Genomic DNA, 24868 nt, shown 5'->3' with positions numbered 1-24868 from the left:
GGATGTCATGTTTACGATTATCCTCCGACTTTCCGGAGAGTGTACTTCCCGGGGCCACGGTATGCATCGGACACGGCTCCGGACGGAGGCCACCTTGGCGGGCCTGGAGGTCCAGAGGAGCGCGATGGTGCCGAAACAATCAGTCGACGGATGAATATGATGTTCGGTGGGATCTCGCGTCGGAGGACGACTCCCTCCTGGACGCTGTAGCTTCTCCTCCAAAGACAGAAGCAACGAACATACAAGTCCTTGCCCCTCTGCTTGGTAATGAAAGGCTAACGCTGTAGCCCATCGCACATGCTACAAATGACTCGGCAACTCCGCAGCCCGGACGTCCGATGACAACTTCCACATCTGGAACACAATCCTTGAGATAATCGACGAAAACCCAACTTTCCCTCAGGAGAACCGCTACCCTTGGACGATCCCTGCTCAATGTGGCCGGCCTTCTGCCTCCACCAGTGGGGTAAAAAGAGAGAGAAGCCAAGAGTGTGATGGACAAGCTTGGGAAGGACAGGCACCGAAGAGCTTCTTCTTCTTCTTCTTCTTCTTCTTTCGGCTTTTCCCCTCAGGGTCTCCACAGCGAGTCAACTTTCTCCATCTCACCCTTTTCTCTGGATCCTCCTCTCTCACACCAACTACCTTCATATCTTCTCTCACTACGTCCATCAATCTTCTCTTTGGTCTTCCTCCAGACCTCTTGCCTGGCAGCTCCAATTCCAGCATCCGTCTACCAATATATTCTCTATCCCTCCTCTGTCCATGACCCAACCATCTCAGTCTGGCTTCTCTGACCTTCTCTCCAAAACATCCAACATGTGCCGTTCCTCTGATAGACTCATTCCTGATCCTCTCCATCCTGGTCACTCCCAAAGAGAACCTCAACATCTTCATCTCTGCAACCTCTAGTTCTGCCTGCTGTCTTTTGGTCATTGGAACAGTTTCTAGTCCAAACATCATCGCTGGTCTCACCACTGTCTTGTACACCTTTCCTTTTATTCTGGCTGAAAGTCTTCTATCACATAGAACCCACAGAGCTAGCGATGCTAATTGACGAAATGCTACAGTGATAGCTTTGGTATTCATAGAAGAAACATGATGATGGTGGACAGCAGGCGAGATGCCGCAGTAGATCGAACCACGGGAAGATATGAGGCCCATCATTGAGAAGAAATACCTTTCTCGTCACTTCCAGCTCTACACAGAGCACAACATTAGCAAAGTTTGACCACATCATGGACGAACCCTGAGCAGAAGGCCGCTAAAGATGGAAAGATACCGCAGATGCAGCATTCGTTTTGGTGGAGAAGTTCAGAGAAGGTCAGGGGGAGCTTCGTTGTGCCCTTGTAGAGCGGGAAAAAGAAGAGTTAGCCCGTGGCGGCAGACGGAGGGCCGAGGCTAACGCTAATGGTGAGCTGTCTCAAAGAGAAAGCCTGTTCTTAAAGAGAAGGTGTCCACCCCTGGATGGAGATCAGGAGAAGGTTCCAGAGAAGAGGATCTCGGACCGTTCGGGGGGGAAGTGATTGATCGGCCGTCCGTTCTCGTCGCTGTCGGCGGGGCGGCCATTTGCCACCTCGGAGTGGCTGAGGGAGGGAAGGAGGGTAGAAGGTAGAAGGTAGAAGGGAGGAGGGAAGAAGGTAGAAAGGAGGAGGGTAGAAGGTAGAAGGTAGAAGGCAGAAGGTAGAAGGGAGGGTAGGTGGCGCCTCAGCGGTCGAGGGAGGCAACGGCGTCGCCGGCGCTCGGGAAGCGTGTTGGTGGCTTCCTGCGGAGGAGGGTTTCTGCAGCCCAGATGTCGTCTCTCCAGGTCATCAAGGCCATCGAGGACGGCTTCCGGCTGCCGGCCCCGGTCAACTGCCCCCCCCACCTCCACCAGCTGATGCTGGACTGCTGGCAGAAGGAGCGGACGGAGCGGCCGAGCTTCAGCCAGATCCACTCCGCCCTCAGCAAGAGCATCCGCTCGCCCGACGGCATCGGCTCCTCCACGCTGGCGCGCAGGTAAGCGCCGCTGCCGCCGCCGCCGCCCTCCCCCCCCGGCGGGTCCCTGATGGCGCGTCTCTTCCCAGGACCCTGAGCTCGTCCATGGCGCTGGCGGAGAGGCCCCTGCCCTCCTTCCCCTCCTTCAGCTCGGTGGGCGAGTGGCTGGACGCCGTGGACATGGGACGCTACAAGGACAACTTCACGGCCGCGGGATACTGCTACCTGGAGTCGGTGGCGCGGATGACCGTGCAGTGAGTGGGCTAGCTCGACGCCGGCGCCTGCGAGCCGCTCTGTGAATAATAACCCGAATAATAATAACGACGATAATGATAATAATGATGGCATCGCCGCGCCGTAATTCGATTCGATTTTCCGATTCCGCCGAAATCAACGCCGCGCTTCCGCTCGGCTTCGCTTCCCCCGCCGGGAGCTCATTCAGGGCGACGCCGCCGTCCCGCCCACCAATCGGCGCCATTGTAGTAAAGCTGTAATAACCCCGGCTGACCTCCTTCTCCTGCGGTGGTCCTCAGGGACGTGCTGAGCCTGGGCATCACCTCGCTGGACCACCAGAAGCTGATCCTGGCCGCCATCCAGACCCTGAGGGCGCAGGTGATCCAGATGCACGGCCGCGGCGTGCAGGTGTGAACGCCACGCCAGAGGAAGACAGAAAGAAAGAAAGAAAGAGCACTCCTGTTTCCTCATTTCCTTCCTTCCTTCCTTCCTTCCTTCCTTCCTTCCTTCCTGCGCCCCAGATGTTGGGAAACTGCGATTTTTTGGGGGGGGGCTTCCTGTTACCGTGACGCCAGTTTACCGGCGTTGACCGGTTTTGGATTCAAGACTAATAAACTCCACGTTTCCGGAATGTACTCCCCGTCCGGGAGGGCGGCGAGGTCGCCGTAACCGTGACGACGTCCCGGACGGCGACGAACATCAGCCTCTCCTTTTTTAATTCCTTCAAAGCGACAGAAGCTTCTCCTTCTCCTTCTCCGCCCGTCGGAAAGTTCTCCGCCTTTATTTACATTTGAAAGGGTTGTGTTTTTTTTTTAAGATGACAGTTTATTATCCAGTTATTACTACGTACCTTTGTTTCTGTCTGCCGGAGAGGCCAGAAGATTCCCGGCGGAGGATTTAGCGTCTGCACACAGTATCTGTGTATTGTTGAGGCCTGGATGTTTCCTGGACGCCTCCTTCTCTCTGAACACACCCAGCACCTTTGCAGGGTGTGTGTGTGTGTGTGTGTGTGTGTGTGTGTGTGTGTGTGTGAGACCGTGTGCTTACAGTGTTTTTTTGTTTTTTGGATGTCCGAGGGTTTATTTCATTTGATGTTATTGTGCGGCTCTATCCTTTTTTTTTTAATTCATTCCCCCGCAATTCTCGCCGTAGCCGTTGTGTTATTACCATGCTATTACACAAGGGGGAAGGCGCCGCCGTTCGGGGGGGGTGTGTGTGTGTGTGTCCGTATATGTGTGTGTGTGTGTGTGTGTGTGAATGCAGGACGAGGCGAGATTTGTTTTTCTTCCTCCCCATGAGCTCTTTTCTCAAATTGTCAAAAATGAATCCACAGGTGTTTCTCCCACACACACATTTACATATTCGAATAAACCACACACACACACACACACACACACACACACATATGTATGAACAGACGCACAGTGGCTAGCACAAGTACACTTCTCTACCACCATGAATAAGACTTCTGTTCATCCCTCCCTCCCTGTTACCGTGTCGTTACATGTTTATTACTGTACATATGTATTTGAAAATGCCAAATCTATTTTTATAATTTGTTTGAAGAATAAGGTGTTGAATATACTATCTGCTCACTGTGTAAAGGGTTTTATTTGTTCCGGTTTAGGGCCGTAGCTGAAATGAAAAAAACAAAACAAAAAAAATAATCTCCTGTTAAATAAAGTCGTTTTTTTTAAGCTTTTGATGATTTTTACCCGTTACAGAAAAAATTCTGATGGCTGTTGAAATATTGAACCGTGTTAATAAAAAAAAAAAAAAGATCTCCAATCAGCGCCAGCCTTTTGTTCTCCCTTCATTTTGCCGTCGGATGTGAATCCGGCGTCCGGCGTCCTCGTTCCCGACCAGGCGATGATGTTCCTCCGGCTTATTACACAGTAATAACACCTCCTCGCGCAGACGACCAACGACCTCCCGCGCAAATCGGGAATCGCAGAACCAACGAATTAGCCGCCCGCTTCTAAACTTCCCGTTCGGACGGATGCACCCGCAGCCGGCTGGAGATAGACCTGAGAACGGGTTGACGTCTCTATATCAAGCCCTGCGATTGGTCCGGGGCGGACCCCGCCTCTCGTCCAATCACAGCCAGGATGGGCTCCGCGCCCTTTGACCCCGGCTGGAGGATGGAAAGTAGCTAATGAATGGATTCATGCTTTTATGATCGATGTTTGCAAACAGAGTTGGTGTGCGTGCATGTGTGTGTGTGTGTGTGTGTGTGTGTGTGTGTGTGTGTGTGTGTGTGTGTGTGTGTGTGTGTGTGTGTGTTCCCTCCCCCCCTCCCTTCCAGGCTAAGCTGCCTGAAGGTGGCGTCTCACACATGGATGGAATATTTCATTATTGAACGGTGACCTTTCTCTTGCCGGCGCTGACCCTTCTTCTTCCTCTTCTTCCAGGCCGGTGCTCCTCAGCGTCTGCAGACCTCCGGCCTCGTCTTCCTCCGGCCTCGTCTTCCTCCGGCCTCGTCTTCCTCCGGCCTCGTCTTCCTCCCTCCATAATCTCTCCTCCGCCGTGAGAACTCCTTAATCCTCCGCTTTCTCCGGAGGTTAGCTAGCGTGTTATTACCCGGCGCCCACGCTCCGACCGGCGCGGGTCGCGGCGGATGCAGATACGCTGTCGCGTGGGAGAGACGTGGGCGAGTGTGTGCACGTGATGTGTGTGTGCGTCCATCTGGGTGTGTGTGTGTGTGTGTGAGAGAACTTACTGGAGCCGGAGGTCCTTCACCTCCTCTCATCAGCGGATGCACTCCTGCTGCGCCAACGCAGGTCAGCGGGATTATTTGGATTACAGATTTAATGTTATGAGAGTGTGTGTGCGTGAGTGTGTGTGTGTGTGTGTGTGTGTGTATATTCTGTCATGTTCTGGGGTGCTAAGTTTTGACACCAGGAAGTAGATGGTTGCAACCACATATTGTATTTTAGAGAAAGTGTGCTGTTTATGCGAACTCACATGCACACACACACGTGAATGCAATCTCACACACACACACACACACACACACACACACATGTGAATGCATCCCACACACACACAGACCCATGTTGTTTCTGCTAGTTTCAGCTTCATCTGCAGACTGCAGGTTGTTTTTAAACGGCGTGTGAGAACATACTAAAGCCCTGGAGAAACGGTGCGTTCAAGGACTCTGGGAAAACTCTTCGACTTTACCCGCAGCCCGCCTGCCTCGCCCTGCCAGGACTTACATCCCATAATATATAAGACGGACCGTGAACTCCACACAACGGCGGAATGAACAATAACGCTCTCAAACAGCGCCCCCCAGTGGACAAACTGCGGCACTGCAACTAAAATGACCTTTTGACATGAATCAAAACTTTATATATAAATATCACTTTATATATGTATATATATATATATATATATATATATAGTTTAATCTTTTGTTTAAAATGTATTTTCTGGGTTATTTTGTGTAAATTTGTATATTTTTAATATATCTCTATCTTGTCCTTCATATCAGAACATCTATGTAATGTCTCCCGAAGGACTAGAACTCTGAAAAACATCTCTGTTCTCCATGGAGACCTTGAGGAACCAAAACAACCTGATGCAGATTTAGTGGAACCAACAGGACCAGATGGAGAACCTTCAGAACCACGTGGAGAACCGACACGACCACGTGGAGCCGCAGGAGAACATGGGATCCTGGCAGAGAACCCTGACCCTCCATCCTTTTCAAAGACAGTATTTATTGAGCTTGTATTTCATTTATTTAGATTCCTTAATTCGTTATTTTCCTTTATTATTATTTCATCTTATTGATTCATTCATTTTATCTTCACCGATTTATTTTATTGAATTTTTAAAACGTATATAATTGGTTGATCGATTCATTTCTTTATGCATTCGTGCATTTCATTCATTGGTCGGATGATCCGAAGCTATATTGATTGATCGATTGATTGATTGATTGATTGATTGATTGGTTGTCAGAAAGGCTCCGGCGGGCATCAAACCGCGGATGTTCCAGTTGGATGGAGAACCCTGACCACCTGCCTGGAGGTGGAGAAGAACATGGAGATCAGCCATTGGAGAGTCAGTGAACGCAGCGCGGAGGTAAACGGCTTCACTCGCTTAAAAACAAATAATGAAAATGATCAAAACTAAATTGAACAAAAAATATAGTAATTATACTTAAAATAAAATGAATGTGTATGATAACAATAGATTAAAAAAATGAATTATAATAAAAAAATTGGAATGATGTTGTCATAATGATGATTATAAAAAATAAGAATGAATGAGAATAAGAATATATAAACATTTCCATTTAATTATGATGCAACAAATCAACTTTAACAAAAATATTATAACACTACTGGGTTTTCTGGATTCAATATTAAAAAAAAAAGCGTGATTAACTGAACTTTATTTTGAATTTTTCTCTGGGGAGGGGGGGGGGGGGGGGGGGGGGGGGGCAGAGGGAGGAAGAGAAGAAGCTTCTGTGAAGACATTAGTGATTCCCGGCTGTGTGTTGAGCCCCCCCACCCTTGTGAGGATTAAAGCGGGTGAAATAAAGGGTGTGTGTGTGTGTGTGTGTGTGTGTGTGTGTGTGTGTGTGTGTGTCGGGGGGTGCAGTCCTGCACCTCTAAGCCGGTGTGAAGGGGAAACTTCCGCCGGCACAAAAGTTCCTGGGCTCAAATCGGCTTTGAGAAATTAATCCCTGCATTATCGGGGGGTGCAAGGTTTTGGGGGGCTGGTAGACCGACCGGGCTTTCACAGGTGGAGCCCCCACACACCCCCACACACACACCCACACCCCCACACACCCCGTGAAGGTTACACGTGCACGGAAGGTGCGCTGGCACATGCGTGGAAGGGGAAGCTCTGGAGTGAATGAATGGAGAGGCATCGTCCTGGGAGGAGATCATCACTGCTGCACCTCCTCCTCCTCCTTCTTCTTCTTCTTCTTCTTCTTCTTCTTGTCTCCTCTGACCAGCTCAACAGCTTTGTCTTCCTGCCCCCCCACAGCCCCCCTTCCATTGTCTCTTAAAGGGGTGGGGGGGGCTCAGTTTTGAAATCTGAACTTCCCGCTGAGCCCGGATTAAACTCCAAGTGACCGATCAGACAATCTTCTGCGCTCCTCCACCCTGCCAACGCCATCCTTCGCCCTCGTCTGCGCCGCCCGCCTCCCCGCCGCCGCGGCGTCACACTGCCCCCTGCTGGCGGCGAGCAGCGCCGGAGAATGTGAGTCGTAGGACTCGTGTCCGGGCACGGCTCGGACCTTCTAAGCTTCTCGGCGGGAACGCTTGGGTGATTGACGGCCGGGGAAGCCCCGCCTCTCAGCCGGTGCTCGTGGGATTTGGCCGCAGACCCCGAACACGAGGAACCGTAGCCTGTTAATGTTTGGCTACATTACATTGGCTACGAGTCAATCAGCAGCACCGTTATGGATTTCCCCGGTTTTTATTCTGTACGGGCCTCGAGCTTCGGCCTCCTGAGGCTAAAAGCTAAGCTAGTTGTGGCAGGAGGCCTTCTGTCCGCCGACACCTTGGCGCGGTTGAAGAGCGTCCAAACAGCGTCCGGGTACCTTCGGGGTAACTTCTCCGCCGACCTCCTCAGTCTCTCCAGCTGAGCCTCAGTGTCTCCGTGATGAAGGAGAAGATGAAGGTGTCCTCCAGGATGACCTTGGCGGTGGACTTCCTGGAGCTGTGCCTGCTGCTGGTGTCCAACAGGCCATGAGCTGCTGGCGCTGAGCGGCGCCGCCGCCCACGCCATGATGCAGGGCGGCGCAGAACTTCAGCGTGCGCAGGGGAACCGCGCGGTCGTCGTGGTCGTCCGTCAGGAGCAGCACGGCGGTGCGGCGACCCGAGTACGGCGCCGCCGGCGGGTTGTGGGGGGGCGAGTGCCCGGGAGGACGGGGGCGGAGGGTCAGAGGTCACTCCTGCAGATGAAGACTCCCTGCAAGGAGCGCTCGAAGCCGTACAGGAAGACCGGGTGACTCCCGTCCTTCGGCAGGTTCTTGTCGTGGACCAGGAAACGGGGATCCGGTCTCCGTCCTGGCCGGTAGAACACCTGCGGGCACGGCAGGCGGGTGAACCACACGGCCGCCACGGGAGGGTCAGGGTTCGGGTCGGGGCGGAGAAGGTCTCGTCCGGTCGGTCTCGCGGTCCTCCTGCCGGATCCCCTCGACCCGGACCTCCCCGAAGACCCTGGGTCACGGTGGTAGACGATGCCTGAAGGCGGGCGAGAGGTCGGGGGTTGCGAGGTGAGAGCTGGCCGTCGGGGATCTGGACGACCTTCTTGCCGAACGTCTGAGCTCTTCTTCTCGCGGGTCGCCTCCGATGACCGGCGGCGGGTCCTTCACCGGCCGGGGTGTCCTTCACGTCGTGCACGTGGCCGACCAGCAGGTGGCGCCGGTGGACGAGGACGCAAAGGCTGGAGGTGAGCAGGACGGTGAGCCTCCATCTGCTGGACCAGCAGGGGGCGCTCTGAGACCCCCAGCACCCGCCTGCTCGGAGGACGGGCGGTGAAGGCCGGATTCGAGCCAGTCTTTAGTGATCAGACGTGCAATAACGCTGTCTCATAATTCGCCGATGGTTTTTCCGTCTCTTTTCAGTTTATTCCCGCCTGCTTGTGTGTATTTTGTGTTTTTTCCAGCGTGAACTCTGACCTGCTAAAAGCAGCGCGGCGACCTTCGTGTCCCGCCGGCCCGACCCAGTGTGACTCATTCAGGAGAAAAGTTTTGCTATCCAAAGGGGAGTTCCTTCGATGTCACGGTTTCTCGCTGCCGACCTCACCCAGATCTTCGTGGTGCTGCAGGATGAGCGTCTCCTGGCGGCGCTCGGGCTCCTGCAGGTGCTGCTGAGGAGGCGCCGGCGAGGCGTCCAGGCGGGTCTGGAAGGTGAACGCCGTGCCCTCGTCGGTGTCGCAGGAGCACCGAGCCTGGAAGTTCTCCACCAGCTTCACCCACGGCAGCAAGCCTGGCAAAGGGGGGTGACGGAGGGCGGCCCGTCAACGCCGTGGAGGAAAAAGGGGGCGGGGCCAGAGCGGCGAGCTCACGGGACGGGCAGCGAGCGGAGGAGGCAGCATCACAGCTGGGTGACTTGTTGGCTCGCTGACGGACGGCGTGGCGGCCGGCGTCCGATATCCGATATCTCAAACCAGAGATGAAGATCACTGACGGAGTTGAGGATGGAGTCACCTCAGCCCCTCAAAGAGAGGCGGCGTCTGATTGGTCCAATTGAGTCTGCAGGAAGAGGCACCCGGCCAATGTGATTGGTTCTCCCAGAGACCTGCGGGACCTGGGCGATGGAGAACCTTTACAACCGCACTCTCCTGCACGTCCAACAGAGCAGGTTTGTCCCAGCGACCCTCAAAGGCGTCACACCATCAAGACGGTGGAGGTCAAACAGGAAGTCAGATGTTTACGCCTGGATCCTCTGGATTTCACCAGGATCTTTGGGGACGAAATAGCCGCCGGAGAACATCCGGGAACCTGTGATAGGTTCCCCGACCTGGAGAATGGAGAACCTTCTTGTCCAAATCTTCTCGTCGTGGCAACCGGACTTGAATTTCCTCGCTTCGCGAGCTGAAGAGGCCTCTGGGTGGACGGCTGAAACATCTGCGGGTCAAGAACTTCAGTCCACTTGCCACGAGGAGAAGAATTGACCAGTTCATCCGGCGACCTGGACGACTGAGAACCTCAGAGGACGGACCTTCTTCCCACGCTTCCGTCACACAAACACATCGTGTCTAAAACAGCGACGCTGACGCCAAACGGGGAGTTGGTGTTCCTCACCTGGAGGTGGAGCAGAAGGAAGCGCAGGATCTTCGGTGTCCAGACCTCACCGCTGTTCAAGCCAGCGGCACTTTCACCCTCAGAACCTCCGACGGCGGACGTTTCTCCCGACGACCCGCAAACGCATCACGCCGTCCCCACCTGTGCACGGCGGCGTGAAGCGCGGCGGCGGCTGATGAGGCCAAACAGGAAGTCGGGGTCAAAGCGTGAGGCTATGTGGCGGAACCTGAAGGTTACCTCGCGGCGGCGACGGCGGGGACGGGGACGGGGTGGGCGACCACCTCCGGGGCAAAAACAGAGTTTCAGACGTGTAATCTGTCTAATCCGCAAAGCTGTGAAAACGAGCGGGGGTTGCCGGGCGGGGGGGCTAATTTCAAACTAATTTAGCTAAGGTGATTAAGTGAGACCGGCTTGATGAGAAAACAAGCTGTCGGAGGCCCTCTGACCCCCCCGACGCCCTCTGACCCCTCGCCGGGTAGTTACCTCACCGCCGGGTCACGCCCATGTGGATCGCCATGGAAACGGGACGCCGAGCCCCCCCTCGCCCGGGCGGGCGGCGCGGCGCCAACGAGGGAAACCGAGGCGTCCGGGTTCGGGGTTCCGGCGTCCCGTCCAGGGAGGGTCACTGATCCGCGGGGATGAAAGTGGACCGGGACGAGCAGGCGGGACGTTCTGGAAGCTGATATAAGCCGAGGGCCGGGGGGGCCGGGGGGGCCGGGGGACAGGGACCGGGCCGCCGCCGGGCCCCGGCACCCGTCGCTGCGCCATTGGTGCGCCATTGGTGGCGTGCAGACGGGCCCTAATTGGCCGCGGAGACCCGGCTCTCCCGGCCCGTCTGAGATTAGATTAGCCACGTCAGATTACGGCGCGGCGAGTCAGACGGTGTCACCCGCCCGGCCCAGACTCACCCACTGGGAAAGCGAGCGGGGGGGAGGAGGCGGGAACACAGATCCGGTAAATAAGGAAAGTCCTCTCCCTTCCTGAGGTCTTCAAGGCGTCTCCTGCAGAAGGTCCGGGTGTAAACAAGCCGAGACGCTCCTCGACAGATGGCCGGGATTATCTGTTATTGTTCTGAATATTGTCACCCCGACTCCCCCCTCGACCCCCCCCCACCACCAGCACCGCCGCCCCCCGTGTCGTCACCTCGGCTCCATGGACCAATCAGCCGGAGGGCCGGCTCCGGCCCGGTCGGGCCTGATAGCGCGGCGGCGTGGCGAGCGCCGCCAGAGATCTGGCCGCTCCGTGCCCGGGGTCGCGGGTTCTAATCCCGGGACGGCTGCTCTTTATTGGCACGACCAGACAAACCTGATAGGTGGACCTCAGACTCATGACAATCAATGATACCGTGCCCGGTATCGATCATTTGTCCGTGTGCGCGGCGGCGGCGGCGGCAGCGGTGGCGGCCTCCCCTCCGCCCGACAATAAAAGACCAGCGAGATAAAGACAATTAGGGGGCTGATTGTTATCCAGAAGACGAGAAACCAGGAGGAGATTAAACCGGGAGATTTAGGTCAAAGCGGTGATGAGGAGGGGCGGAGGAAAGGTGGGAGGAAGAGCAGAGATTGGGGTCAGGGGAAACCGATCGGCGGCGAGGCCGAGGCGGACCCGGCCGCGGCCAGGAAGCGTGGCGAGGAGCGACTCCTCGCCGCCGCCCGATCCCTCCTCGCCTCTGAATCGGCCAGACTTTTTCTTTTCTCTTCTCCTTCCTCGCTCCGGTCCGGCCCCTCCTCCTCCTCCCGCCCCTCCTCCGCCTTCGCCTCCTGCCGTCGGACTAATTAGCAGACATTTTTATCGATCCGCTGGATTTGTCGCTGAAAATCCCCCTCCCTGTCTGCCAGACGGATCCCCGGCTAAAGTCCTCCTCTATCCGGCGGTCTGAGAGATTTTCGGGTGGAGTCGGGCGCGAGGGGCGGGGGGTCCCACCTGTTGACCAGCGGCCGAAAGCGCGCCGACCCGGTTCCGCCCCCTTCAACCGGATCCCCTCGACCCCCTTTCTCGGAGGGGGGGGCGGACGGAGAAAGCAACGGCCCGGGGTTTAAGCGAGGGTCCGATACCACCGGCTCACAAACCGGCGGGCTGAGATAAACGGCACCTCCAGCCCGGAGAACTGGACCCCCTGCTACCTCCGGGGCAAGAGGGGCAAACCTGGCCGGGTACTTGGGAAGTACTCCTGTCGGGTTCTCCTGTTCCTGTTCGGTCCGTTCTTCCATCGGCCTGTAAAACCCTATCATGTAGTACTATCTGCTTCGGTGGACCACGGCCTCCAACCCCCCCGACCCACCGGTCCCGTCCCGTCCCGCGATGAAGGTGAAGGTGATGGATGAAGGTCCGCGCAGGACGTCTCCTGCTGTCCTCAACCAAAATTTCAAAATGAGACCTCGAGTCCGGAGTCAGAGCTCAGGTCAATTTCTATTTCTAGTATATATTTCTACGGCTCCGAACCGAGCCAGTCGTCTGATGACCTCTCCCCGCAGAGCAGGTCTGGACCAGCCTCTTGAGATGATCGGAGGAAACCCAACCCTCCTCCGGGAGCGAGAAGGATCGGACGCACCGGAAGGATCCCGATGGCCTTCTGCCTCGACCGGACGGCCAGACAGAAGGCGGGACTGAGATCCAGACGGAGGGCGTGGGAGAGTCTGGAGGCACAAACCACCTCTCGCCATCGAAACAGTGGTGCTAACATGCTAATAGCTGACACGATACAATGATAGCGTGATGGGATTTGCCTCGACAGATCAAACCTATGGCGGCATAGCTAGGGGCTAAGCTAACGCTAACTGTAGCGTTCCAAAGGAAGGTTTGAAGGCCGCTGTCGGTTCTTAACCAAAGAGAGGGCGTCCACCCCAGGATGAAGACCTGAAGGTGACTCCCCAGGAGAGGAGCCCGGTGTGGTCGTAGGTCAAGATGGCGCCGGGCTCCTCTGGGCGTCATCGGAGGGGGCGGGGTTTCATCTGCACGCCCGTGTTTCGGCGTGATATTCCAGACATCCTGGAAGATACATGAGATATAATTCAAATCAGAGTTCAGGCAGATGGAGGCGGCAGGGATTGGAGCGGTTCTAGATGTTTGTTTGTCTTTTTAACCCCGTTTGAAATGAGAGGACGCGTCTCGGGGCGTCGGCGTTCTCTCCTCTCGCGGATTGGGATTAGATGAAAGATTAAATCACTCTTGGATTATTTATACGTTGACCCTCACGGCCTCTGGAGAACGTATAGATTTTATTTTTTTTCAGAAGTTATGAACACGGCCGCATGCCAGGCCTCCCGCTCCGCACCGCCGACCGTTTGATTGGCTGAATCGTTTCCAAAAAAGGCCAAAGGCCGGCGATCTCCTCGACCAAAACAAAGATGGCTCCCGGTAAACAAGCGGGGTGATAAAACGTAATAACGTAATCTAACATATTCAAGGTTCAGTCGGGGAGGATTATCCCTCTGGTTAAAGGGATCTGGGGGTCCGGGGGGGCTAAGCTGCCGGGGCCAGTAAACAACAACCCTCCAGTAAAACAGGAAATGATGACACACCGCCGCCGCCGCCGCCAGTTGTTTGTTGGCTCCAAACTTCCTGTGCGAGCGGGACGAGGTCACGGCAGCGGAGGCCGCCATCAGGGATTACATCCATTTGTTTGTTTGTTTTCCCACTGATGGCAAGCCTACAAAATACAGCATCACAGCGGAGTGTGTGTGTGTGTGTGTGTGTGTATGTGTGTGTGTGTGTGTGTGTGTGTGTGTGTGATGATGCAGACTTTCTGTTGGACCTCTGCTGAAACACAAGCCATATATCAAGGAGACAATGGTGGTGAGATGGCCTGACAGTTGCAGATCTCACACACACACACACACACACACACACACACACACAAAAGCTGTGTGTGTGTGTGTGTGTGTGTGTGAGGAGCTTCTCTCCTGGAATAGAGTTGGAAAGTCGCCTGAGTTTTAGCTTCTAGCGATGCAGAAAACAATCAATTCCAAGATGCTTGGAGACGCTTCATTGGACGAGTCGATGCAGTTCATTCACATTACTGATTTATTTTAATTCAAAATAAAAAAAAGAAGCTTCACCGTTCCGTTCCCGGTTTCTGCAGGACAATAAAGTGTTAGAGCTCACATTGGATTATAAACTTGCCAGGCAAAAATAAAACACTTTGGTAGCACCGCCGATGCCTGGAAGCACATGAGCCGCTGGCGCTGCACTCATGTTAGCTTCAGCCGACAAGAAGAAGAAAAGTAGCTGCCCGTCTTCCTGGAACAGAACGAGACATTTGTTTGGATTTTAATTGTTTTAATTTTAATTTGAAAGCCGCTCACCAGATAAAGAGTTCATATTTATCTGACTGTTTCTGTTAATTGATGAAAAAGGAAATAGAGACGCGTGGTGTCCCGTCCTCAGCTGAAGCCCGTCGGGACGCGCTGAAGATACACACAGAGGGGTAAAACACACACACACGCAAACACACGAGCGCTAAATGAAGTGTGTTTGTGTGTGTGTGTGTGTGTGTGTGTGTGTGTCAAAGCCCTCCTCTGCCTCTCCTGGCTTGAGTTGGAGGAATGGGTGGTTATTGATGGGTGAAAAATAGGATTATTGACTTAACGCTCTTAATTGCCCTGTTTGGTTTATTTGTGGGGGGGCGCAGGGGATCACGGGGGGGCAGATGTACGGCACCTTCAGCTTGTCGTCCTCCGTGATTCTGGTCTGTTTCCATGGCGAGGGCGCCATGAGCGGGGAGAGTGAAGGGGACGGAGATGGACGCCTGCAGGAGGCGCCGCCAGGAAGTCGCGGCCTCTGCACGCCACGGAGCGCCAGAACCCAGACTCACGCCGTCCTGGGTCACGCAGCTTCGCCTGATTTCTCCCTGACCTCCACCGCCTCCTCCCGACAAACACTTATCCTTTCGGCACGTCTGCCCCCCCTTCGGCCTGGAAACCGGATTCACCTTTCTGGAAAAGTGTGCCTGGCGTGCGGCGGCGGCGAGCACCTGAGCGCCTGAGCCTCGGCCCAGACTGTCTAGATCAAATTAGCCAAGGCGGCCAGTGAAAGAGCCAGGATCTCCCCCCCCCCCACACACACACACACCCCTCCACCCCCCCACACACACCTACCCTTAACACCCACGCCACACTGGCAGCAAAGCTGCCCTCTTGGAATAGCAATCTTGCCATATGGCAGCCAATTTACTATTTCAGGGTTGTCGGGACTGCTGTGTGTACATGTGTGTGTGTGCATGTGTGTGTGTACGCGGGTGTGTACGTGTGTGTGCGTGCACCGGACACAATGTGGCATGAAATGGAAAATAAGGGGACGGCGTTGCATGTGTTTAAAATGACTTATCAGGTTAAAAGCTGACATAAGGTTGATATGTAGCATGTTAGCATTAGCCGGCATGCTAGTTTTGTTGTTATTTTCTTTCATAACCCCCCCGCCCCTCCGCCAGCGTTAAGCCGCTGCTTTTCTCCCGGCTATTTCTGTGCAGGTGAGGTGTGTGTGTGTGTGTGTGTGTGTGTGTCTGAAAGTAAACGGTCACCAGACGCGCCTTTAAGTCTCCTTCCTGTGCAGCCGCCGTGACCTGCCCTACATCGCTTTCTAATGCGCACGTCGTGTCCGAGGTGCGCTCGAGTCCCCACTCGTCCTCTCAGAGGTTTGTTTACCCGGCCGGGGTCTTCTGGAGGAGAGGAGGTGGAAGTGGGGGGGTCTTACTTAAAGACGTGGAGATGTAGGTCAAGGAGATACGGTGGCAGCAGATTGCTCATTAAGTGCCAAACCAAGCAAAAGTCCACCAGTGTGTTTTCCAGTGGCAACACGCCGGCCATCTGCCGCCCCTTTATTCATTCATTAACATCTCCTCTTTGTGTGCGTGTGTGTGTGTGTGTGCGTGTGTGTGTGTGTGTGCGTGTGTGTGCGAGAGCATTCATCACAACAGCCACTTGCTGGCCAAGTGGACAACGTCACTGATGTTGTTGTCCAGAGAGAAAAAAAAAAAAACAGTTGTATGTCAGATGGCGAGGTCATGTGATTAGCGGCGGCTCGGGATTGGCCGACGCCCCGGGCTAAAAAAGCCCGGCGGCGTCCGGGGCTGGAGAGTTTCTGCGGTGACGGACGGCGACGGAGCGGCCGCTGGGGATCTAGGAGAGCAGGAGGAGGAGGAGACCAGGAACAAACAAACAAACAAGAGCAGGAGGAGAAGGTGGAGGAAGGTGTCATGGCCAAAGACAGCAGGAGCTGCAGCTGGAGGAATGTGTCACAGTAAGTCCTCCATCTCCATCTCCATCTCCATCTCCATCTCCATCTCCTCCTGTGCGAGATGAGCTGCATGTTCTCCGGAGAAGATCCGCCGTCTCACTGAGGTTTCTCCGCCGTCTTCCCTTCCAGATCCTGAGCTTTAACCGCCGCGCCTGAGAGGACGGGTGGAGGCGGCGCCGCAGCCGAAGCAAGCACAACCAAAACACATCCACCAGCGCTTCCCTCGCCATGAGGCTGGAGGGCGGAGCCGGAGACGCCGCCGGCTGGAGCGAGGCCGACTTCGCCTTCAACTGCACCTACATCGTGCCGGACCAGGTGTCCAGCCCGAGCTTCAGCCTGCCCAGGGCCATCACCTCCATACCAAGAAACCTCGCCTTTCAGCATGGCCCCGACAATGAGGTGAGAGCAGATGTTTTGGTAGAACCTGCACCTTCACCTCCACCTTCTCCTCCACCTTCACCTCTACCTTCACCTCCACCCGCCGATGTTCCCTCAGAACCTGGAGGTTCCTCTGATTAAGACCTCCATGTTCCACCTTGTTACATAACATCCCGTCGGGGCATCTGTGCGGGGATCCCCTGAACAAAAGGTTTGCTGACTAATGAGCTCTATGATGTGCGTGTGTGTGTGTGTGTGTGTGTGTGTGTGTGTGTGTGTGTGTGTGTGTGTGTGTGTGAATGCAGGGCAGGGGGAAATTAAGGACGCTACATGACAGCTTGACATCCATTATGACACCATCTTGGGATGTCTCTTGTCCACACACACACACACACACACACACACACACACACACACACACACACACACACACACACCTACCTGTCAATCTGATCAGGAGTTCATGGGCCAATCCTCCTTTTCCTGCACCCCCCCAGGCGTGTGTTACTACCTGTGTGTGTGTGGGTGTGTTTGTGTGTCTGTGTGTATGTGTGTGTGTGTGTGTGTGTGTGTGTTTGTGTGTGTGTGTGTGTGTGTGTGTAACGCCTGTCCTTAGACCTTGAGCCTTGGGTTTCCCCTCCATGTCACCATTGCTATCAGCACTTCCCTCAGGCGTGTTTACCTGTCCCGACAGACCATAATAACCCCAGGCGTCAGTCAGCTGACAGACAGCTCACTGGAAGCCTCGCCCTGAGTAAACCTGGTCTCCTGGCCTGGTTTCAGAATGACGTCTTCTAGGAGAAGCATAACCTTAGAGGGAAGACGGAGACCAATAATGCTTGCTTTTACAGCTGATCGCCATGACAACGCTCGCCGCCGCCACCCGCTTCCCTGTTTTCCTGTAGTTCCCGGTTGCTCCTCCTCGCCGCCGAGCCGTGCATGTCCGGGCACAGTCAGCGACGTGCTTGATGAGAACCTGTCAACCCACACACACACACACACACACACACACACACACTTCTGCGGCTGCCAGTAAATCTGACTCCTCGTCCTTCCGTGGCATTTTTCAGGAGAACCTTTGGGTTGGCGGGTCGGTTGCTGACAGGTGAGCAACGCCTTCCTGGTCAACATGGCCGCCGCGCTCGCCACCCCCCCGCCGGCGACCACGTTGACCCGACGCCCACCCCCGCGTCGCCTGGGGGTTAGCGAGCGCCCGCTAGAACTTCCTTGTCTTCGGAAGTGTGCCACATGGGTAGAGCGTGAAGGGGGGGGGGGGGGGCACGTGGCAGATGGGCGTTAGCAACGGGTGCTAGTTGGGGGGGGATTTAGGTTAAAACCAGATGATTAACTTTCGTTGGGGACGAGCAGGCGGGCGGCCAGGCGTTGGGCTATTCTGAGATCTGGAGAAGTGTGTGTGTGTGTGTGTGTGTGTGTGTGTGGTGGCGTGGGTGAACTCAACAACACACACTGCCTTTTCTCCCCCCCCCCCCACCAGCAGTCTCTGACCTGGCCGGGCAGTTAGCGGTTAGCGGTTAGCGGCTTGTTAGTCACGCAACAGTGGTGCGGCACAATGTCGCTGTCACACTGCTTCATCACAGCGCCTCGGTGACTCCACACACACGCACCTGCCCCCCCCTCCACACACACACACACACACACACACACACACACACACACGGCTTGGCCAACACCGCTCTTCATTATTTTAAAAAAGGAGAAGAAGATGTAATCCCTTCTTTGGAGAAAAACAAGGTGGCTAGCTGTTGTGCTAATCCTCCCCAAGGGTCGCTTTGAATGATAATTCCTGGATGGCAGGAAGAGAGTGTGTGTTTATGCGGGGGAGTGGGGGGGGGGCAAAGCTCCTCAAGAGTGTGTGAGCCACAGATGCTACCGCCGGTGGCGTGTGTGTGTGTTTGGGGGTGTTATTGTGACAGAGATGACCCCAAGCCTGGCTGCGAGTCCACCGAGGAGAATGAAGAGGAAGACGCGTCCCCGTGTGAAGGGGTGGCGGAGGGTTGGCGGTCCGACGCCCGGCTGCTCCTGCCGAGGTGTCCTCGAGCGGGACCCCCCGGGGCCCCCCTCGCTCCTGGGGGGCCCGTCCGTCCCTCGGGATGGAAAGCCACCGTCCCCCCGGGAGACCCTGGACTGAGACCACCTCCATGTGGGCGCCTCGAAGGACGAGGAGAGTGTGAGGGTCGGGACGTGACGGCCGAACAGCTACATGCTAAGAGCTAACATGATACAATATTAGATTTAATTTTCATAAGAGACACAAGAAAGTCCTAGAACTCGGGAGAAGAATCGAGTGAGGAAGAGTGGGGGGAAGGAGACCGACGGCTACGCTAACGCTAACGCTAACGCTAAAGAATAGGTTTCAAGCCTGCTCTTCATTAGAATCACAAACTTGATGTGTTGATCCAGGACTTTTTGGAGGCATGCATGTGTGTGTGTGTGTGTGTGTGTGTGTTTGACTTGTGATCAGAGTAGGTGCAGTGACTGTAGACTTCAGCTCGGGAGGAGAAGATGACTCAGGAACCCGTTCTTAAGTATGACACGCCGAGCGCCCTGCGGCGAGAAGCAGAACAAAGACGGCGTCGTTCGTCACCGCTGTAAAACCCGCCGCACGTTTCCATTTTTGCAACACCGCCGTGAGTCGGCGCCTCCGCCACCTTCTGCAATCCTGACCTATCAGAGCCGCACAAAGAGCAAAAGCCAGAGTTGTTTAGGTTGTTTTCCACGGTGTTATGGCTGCGAGTACCTGCACCTGCACCTTCTCCACCCTCGGCTCCTCCACTCGAGTGAGGACAGCAGGTCAGAGGTCACTGGAGTGGGTCAGCGAAAGTGTAATTCCCCTGATTCCTTTAAGTCGTCAGCACGGAAAGTGGGTCGCCGCCGCTGAGCCGGCTGGCTGGACACGACAGGCGCGTGCACGTCGGTGTGCGTGCATGTGCGTGTGTGTGTGTGTGAGACACACTGGTTTCGCTTTCCACAATGACTTGTGAAACAGCTGACTAATAGCTGTTCCCGCTATTTAAAGGTGCCGTGTATTTATACATATTCTCAGCTGAACGTCGGCCATCTTTGCCCCCCCCCCCCCCACACACAGGTGGTCGGCGTGTTCAGCAAAGAGTACATCCCGCAGGGGACGCGCTTCGGACCCCTGCAAGGAGACATCTACACCAAAGACAACGTCCCCAAGCAGGCCAACAGGAAGTACTTCTGGAGGGTAAGCACCACCCAAACACACACACACACACACACACGCACACACACACACACACATGCTCAAAGGTAATTCCAAAGTGAAACTCAGAGGCGACTCTAAAGAACCCGTTTTGCGTTTCGCGTCCGGACAGCAGATCTGGGAAATTCTTGTGTGACTTCCCAGCAGGTCCTGCTGGGAAGTCACACCTTCCGGCACGTTCCTCCGAAGCCCCCCAGGTCGGCCGCCTGGCCCACCCGTCGCCCTCAACCCCCCCGAGTTAGTCACAGTTCCTGTTTCTATCAAAAACTTCTCCTTTTTCCTGGCGAGGAGGCGGCGGCGCCCCGAGGGGGTTCAGGCCGTCAGAAGAGAAACAGAACAGAAAAGAAATAGAAAGGAAAGAGTGAAACGGGGCGGGAAAGCCAGGCCACGCCCACGTTCAACCGCTTCAAATACACACACACGCCGGTGATAACACACACACGCACAGGAGAGTTCGAACCCGACACACACACACACGCACGCAGGAGCGCCGAGGTGGGACTCCTCACCGTACATGGAAGGGGTAACAGAGGCCGACCTTTTCCCGCCGCCGCCGCCGTCAGCTTGTGTTTAATGTGAGATATTTTCAGGTTGCCGGATCTAAATGTTGTATATTCTTATATACATAGATATGTATATGTATATCTATGTATATTTATATTTATATTGTTATTATCGCGTCAGCTTATTAGCTAAACAAAGTGAATTCCCAGGTATCCCCAGATGTGTGTTTCCTCCAGGGATTTAAAGTCACGTGACGCAAACAACCGAAAGTGTGTGTTTAAAGGTCGATGCTGCCGGAGGCGACTTCCTGGAAGGAGCCGCGATCTGATTGGCTGTCTCGCCCCCTTCAGATTTACAGCGGCGGGCACCTCCGGAACTTCATCGACGGCTACGACGTGAACAGGAGCAACTGGATGCGCTACGTCAACCCGGCGCGCTCGCCGTCCGAGCAGAACCTGGTGGCGTGTCAGAACGGCCATGACGTCTTCTTCTACACCGTCCGCCCGGTGGAGCCCAAGCAGGAGCTGCTGGTGTGGTACAGCCACGAGTTCGCCCAGAGGCTGTGCGGTCGCCACGACGACACCAAACACAGTGAGTGTCTGGTCTGATTGGATGTGTGTGTGTGTGTGTGTGTGCGTGTGTGTGTGTGTGCGTGTGTGTGTGGGCGGAGGGGCACAGGTGATGTAGCTTCTCACTTTCATGTTGACTTGGTCTGGTGAAAAAACAGCAGTTTCAGATTGAAGGCCTGATGTTATCTTTGATGATCGCTGACCTCACACACACACACACACACACACACACACACACATGATGTTACAGGTCGAAGTCTGATGAGTCATTTGGAATCACCATCCCTGACCTTCTGAGCTCCGGCAGGTCCCTCAGAGTTTGGCGGGGGTGGAGTTCGTAGTAAAGTCCACTTTACAGTTCTGTTTTTTTGGTTTTCTAATGGCGTCCCCTCGTCTCTTCCAGCGCACGCCGGCGCCGGCGGCGAGCAGAAGTGGCTCGTCGGGAGGATGAAGGAGGAGGACGGCGGCGGCGAGGAGGCGGAGGAGAAGGCGGGCGTGGAGATGCCGGAGCGAGACACGCCGCCAGACACCCCCGACGACCAGATCGTGGACTTCAGCAGGAAGACGGAGAAGGAGCGTGGCGACGAGGCGGAGGCGGAGCGGCGGCGGGTCCCGCCCTCCCCTCGGCCGGAGGTCGTGCCGACCCGTCCCTACTCGCCGGAGCGGCGGCGTGCGCTCCCGGCCGGCCCGCCGAGCCTCCCGCTGCACCTGCACGGCCTCTACGGCCACAAGGAGGGCCTGGTGTCCTCCTACCCCGTCTTCTCGCAGACCAGAGCGCTGCAGAGCCCCTACCAGCTCCTGCCTCCGTACAACTACCCGCACCTTCTCTTCCCCGCCTACTCTCAACCCTTCCCTGGGATGCTGCCCTCCAGACCCCTGCGGTACGGCGGCTACCTGAGCGCCGACGGGCTCCCGTACCCCGCCGTGGCGCCGGCCGGCCTCCTCCCGTACGCCGCGTCGCCGCAGGGCGGCCTGAAGGAGCTGACCGCCAACGTGTCGCCGCCGCGGGGGGCCCCGGCCACCCCGGAGCTGTCCCCGCTCCCGAAGCCGGGCGGCTCGCCTCAACCGGCCGCCGGCTGCGAGGAGGCCGTCAACCTCACGCTGGGCGGCGGCAAGGGCGGCGGCGGCGGCGGCGCTCTGCGCAATCGTCCCGGGCACAAGTCGCTGCCGTACCCGCTGAAGAAGCAGAACGGCAAGATCAAGTACGAGTGCAACATCTGCTCCAAGACCTTCGGCCAGCTGTCCAACCTGAAGGTAAAGCCCCGCCCCTTTGTCGACGGACGCCGGCGCCGGTCGAGCTCCCGCCCCTGACCCGGAGGTGTGGTGTCCGTCCGCAGGTCCACCTCCGCGTGCACAGCGGCGAGAGGCCCTTCCAGTGCAGCCTGTGTAAGAAGAGCTTCACCCAGCTGGCCCACCTGCAGAAGCACCACCTGGTGCACACCGGCGAGAAGCCGCACCAGTGTCAGGTGCGTCACAGTCGCCTCCGACGCCTCCGGTATCGCCGCGCGTTCCCGTGACGACGAGGGCGTGCGGACCGGTTTGACGCGAGAACGAGTCGAGCGATCCGGCGCTAATGCTAACGCCGGCGAGGCGGACGTCCCCGCGGTCACGGGGCGGTGAGTCACGGCGTGTCGTCTCCCGGCAGGTGTGCCAGAAGCGCTTCAGCAGCACCAGCAACCTGAAGACGCACCTGCGGCTGCACTCGGGCGAGAAGCCGTACCAGTGCAAGCTGTGCGGCATCAAGTTCACGCAGTACATCCACCTCAAGCTGCACCGCCGCCTCCACAGCGCCCGCGACCGCCATTACCGCTGCCCGCTGTGCTCGCAGAGCTTCTTCCACCGCTTCTCCCTGCGCGTCCACCAGCGGGGCGGCTGCGGCGCCCGCGCCGGCGCCGCCCCGCTCGGCGCGCACGTGAAGGACATGGTGGAGCGCTTCGACGCCAGCCAGGAGGCCGACGCGCTGGCCGAGACGGCGTCGGCGCCGCAGGTGGAGGAGGCGGTGGAGCGCTGGCTGGCTCGCACCCTGGAGGGCGAAGGGAAGGAGGACCAGAAGGAGGCCGCCGCCCTGCTGAAGGCTCTGAGCGTCGCCGTCGGCGCGCCGGCGCCGCCCGCCGCCCAGCCCCCTCTGGTCTACCAGGAGCGGGCCAGCGTGGTCCACCTCCACCAACGGGCCGCCGTCAAAAGCGAGTCCCAGTGACGCAGCGCCCCCTCTGGGGGAACCCGGAACTGCACGCATCGCCAAATTAAAAAAGACTCCCCGATCCAGGAGCCGATGAGCGCCACCAAAACACCCGCATCCCAAAGACTCTGCAACATGGCCGACCGCCATCTTGACTAAACAGAGGATCCTGTTAAGCTGTGAATTACTTTAAACAGATTTCACTCAGGTAGAATTTTTATGTCGCTTTTTTTTATACGTTAAGTTATAATTCTTTGTCGGGAGGGGGGTAGGTTTATTTATGTAGGAGCGTACGTACTTAGCCGTGTGTCTGAGCTTCGTGACGATTGCACAATCCTGTGTGTGTGTGTGTGTCTGTGTGTGTGTTTGCGTGAGCGTGTGACAATCTCTTTTATTTATTTCTAATTTAATTTCAAGAGGAAAAAAAAGCCAAGAGAAAACGTCAGAGTGGTCATCTTTCCGCACCTCCTCCTCCTCCTCCTCGAGAAACCTGCCGCTCTTATTTTTCTCAAACCTTTGGATGTGAAGATGTGCAGAGTTTATAAGTGAGAGGATATTTTCTTGCTACTTTTTATACCGAGCTGACGTAGCAGATTAAAGATATTGTTTCTACACACCGGAAAGTGTCGCCTGTTTCGTCATAAGAGCCTCGGGCTTTGGACGACCTCAAGGTCACGCGCAGGACGCGCAGTGTGAACCTCCGTCCGACCTCGCCGCCGTGTTTGGACAGGAACTTCCTCCACCTTCTTCTTCTCCATCTGTGTGCACAGTGACCCCTTATTGTACCCCATTCTTTTACCAAAATGCAGGCGGTAGCGCCGGTGAAGGGACAGAGCGTTGGGGCGAAGGTGCGGCCGCAGGCGGCCGAGGAGCCGAGCTATAAAACTGCACTCCAGTTGCACCGCAGTCGATGCTACGTCATCTTTTCTGCAGATTTATTTGGACTTCCTGACGTCTGCGGCGGTGCAGAGGGGGGGGGGGGGTCAAGATGCTTTCTAGGAACATTCAGAAAATACATTTACAGGAAAAAAAAGGAAGCACAGAAATAAAAGAAGGAAACAAAAACCAATGAGCGAGCTGCCTGGCAGTGACTCAAGCTGAACTTGATCAATCTGGATTTTGGTCATTATATAAAAAAAAAAAATAGAGGCTCCAGAGACGAACCCTGACCTCAGTAGATTATTATTATCATTATTACTCACTGTGATTATCATAAATATATTCTCACTATTCATAATGCTGGGTCTCCAAAGAGCGCAGGTTGTAAATGTAATAATGACAACAGTTGCACACAAACGTATCAGAAAAAATAACAAATATAAACCTCTGTGTAAAATGTGTAAACTAGTTCAGATAACAGCTGCTTACAGCAGCAACCGGGTGGCGCCGGGGGACGAGCGGGAGACGCGACCCATCGCAGGCCGACGCTTTGCCCCCGTCCTTCAGGACAGAGACCACCCTCTGCAGCAGCTTGGAGGACGCAGGCTTTCCAGAGATCTTCCAAAGATTGTTCAAAAAGAAGGGAGTAAAAAAACATAAACTGAGCTGATCAGTGCGGGTTACTGGCGACTAAATACATAAAAATAATGACAAAAATAAGAAGCAATATAAAACAAATGATAAATAATTAATAATCTCCTGACAAGAGCATTGTCCATCACCTTTCAGTTACCCTTTAGCTATAATGATTATTATTATCATTATATATTCATTCACACACACTCATCATTCAGAGAGAAACTACCTTTTAACCTCTCATTCAAAGATAAATTGATAGA

The 24868-nt window shown here is 55.5% G+C and overlaps 2 protein-coding genes across 5 annotated transcripts in view; both read left to right on the top strand.

The window, feature by feature from the left end:
- The window catches only part of epha10 (EPH receptor A10), an 80167-nt gene extending 75995 nt beyond the window's left edge, over positions 1-4172 (top strand). For both annotated transcript variants that reach the window (XM_086178182.1, XM_086178183.1), the window contains 3 exons: positions 1805-1995; positions 2064-2228; positions 2508-4172. In XM_086178182.1, coding sequence (XP_086034308.1) covers positions 1805-1995; positions 2064-2228; positions 2508-2622 — 471 coding nt within the window. In that variant the 3' untranslated portion in view covers positions 2623-4172. The remainder of the gene's footprint in view (positions 1-1804; positions 1996-2063; positions 2229-2507) is intronic.
- Positions 4173-16042: 11870 nt separating this feature from the next.
- Positions 16043-23704, top strand: prdm1b (PR domain containing 1b, with ZNF domain). 3 transcript variants are annotated; one of them, XM_086178240.1, is made up of 7 exons: positions 16043-16219; positions 16346-16615; positions 19701-19820; positions 20693-20933; positions 21315-22165; positions 22249-22377; positions 22557-23704. In XM_086178240.1, exons 2-7 carry the CDS (start codon positions 16445-16447, stop codon positions 23106-23108), a joined length of 2064 nt encoding a protein of 687 aa, XP_086034366.1. In that variant the 5' UTR covers positions 16043-16219; positions 16346-16444; the 3' UTR covers positions 23109-23704. The 3 variants fall into 3 exon arrangements, with proteins under 3 accessions (XP_086034366.1, XP_086034368.1, XP_086034367.1); XM_086178242.1 differs by lacking the exons at positions 16043-16219; positions 16346-16615; positions 19701-19820 and adding an exon at positions 19836-20361; XM_086178241.1 differs by lacking the exons at positions 16043-16219; positions 16346-16615; positions 19701-19820 and adding an exon at positions 19836-20361 and having other exon boundaries at positions 20626-20933.
- Positions 23705-24868: the final 1164 nt, after the last annotated feature.

Source organism: Fistularia commersonii, chromosome 30 (assembly GCF_037954325.1).
Source record: "Fistularia commersonii isolate RoL2024-O1a breed Wild chromosome 30, RoL_Fcom_v1.0, whole genome shotgun sequence".
In the NCBI taxonomy this organism is placed as follows: domain Eukaryota; kingdom Metazoa; phylum Chordata; class Actinopteri; order Syngnathiformes; family Fistulariidae; genus Fistularia; species Fistularia commersonii.
The sequence above is the reverse complement of the archived record's forward strand: the minus strand, read 5'-3'. Positions and strand labels throughout refer to the sequence as shown.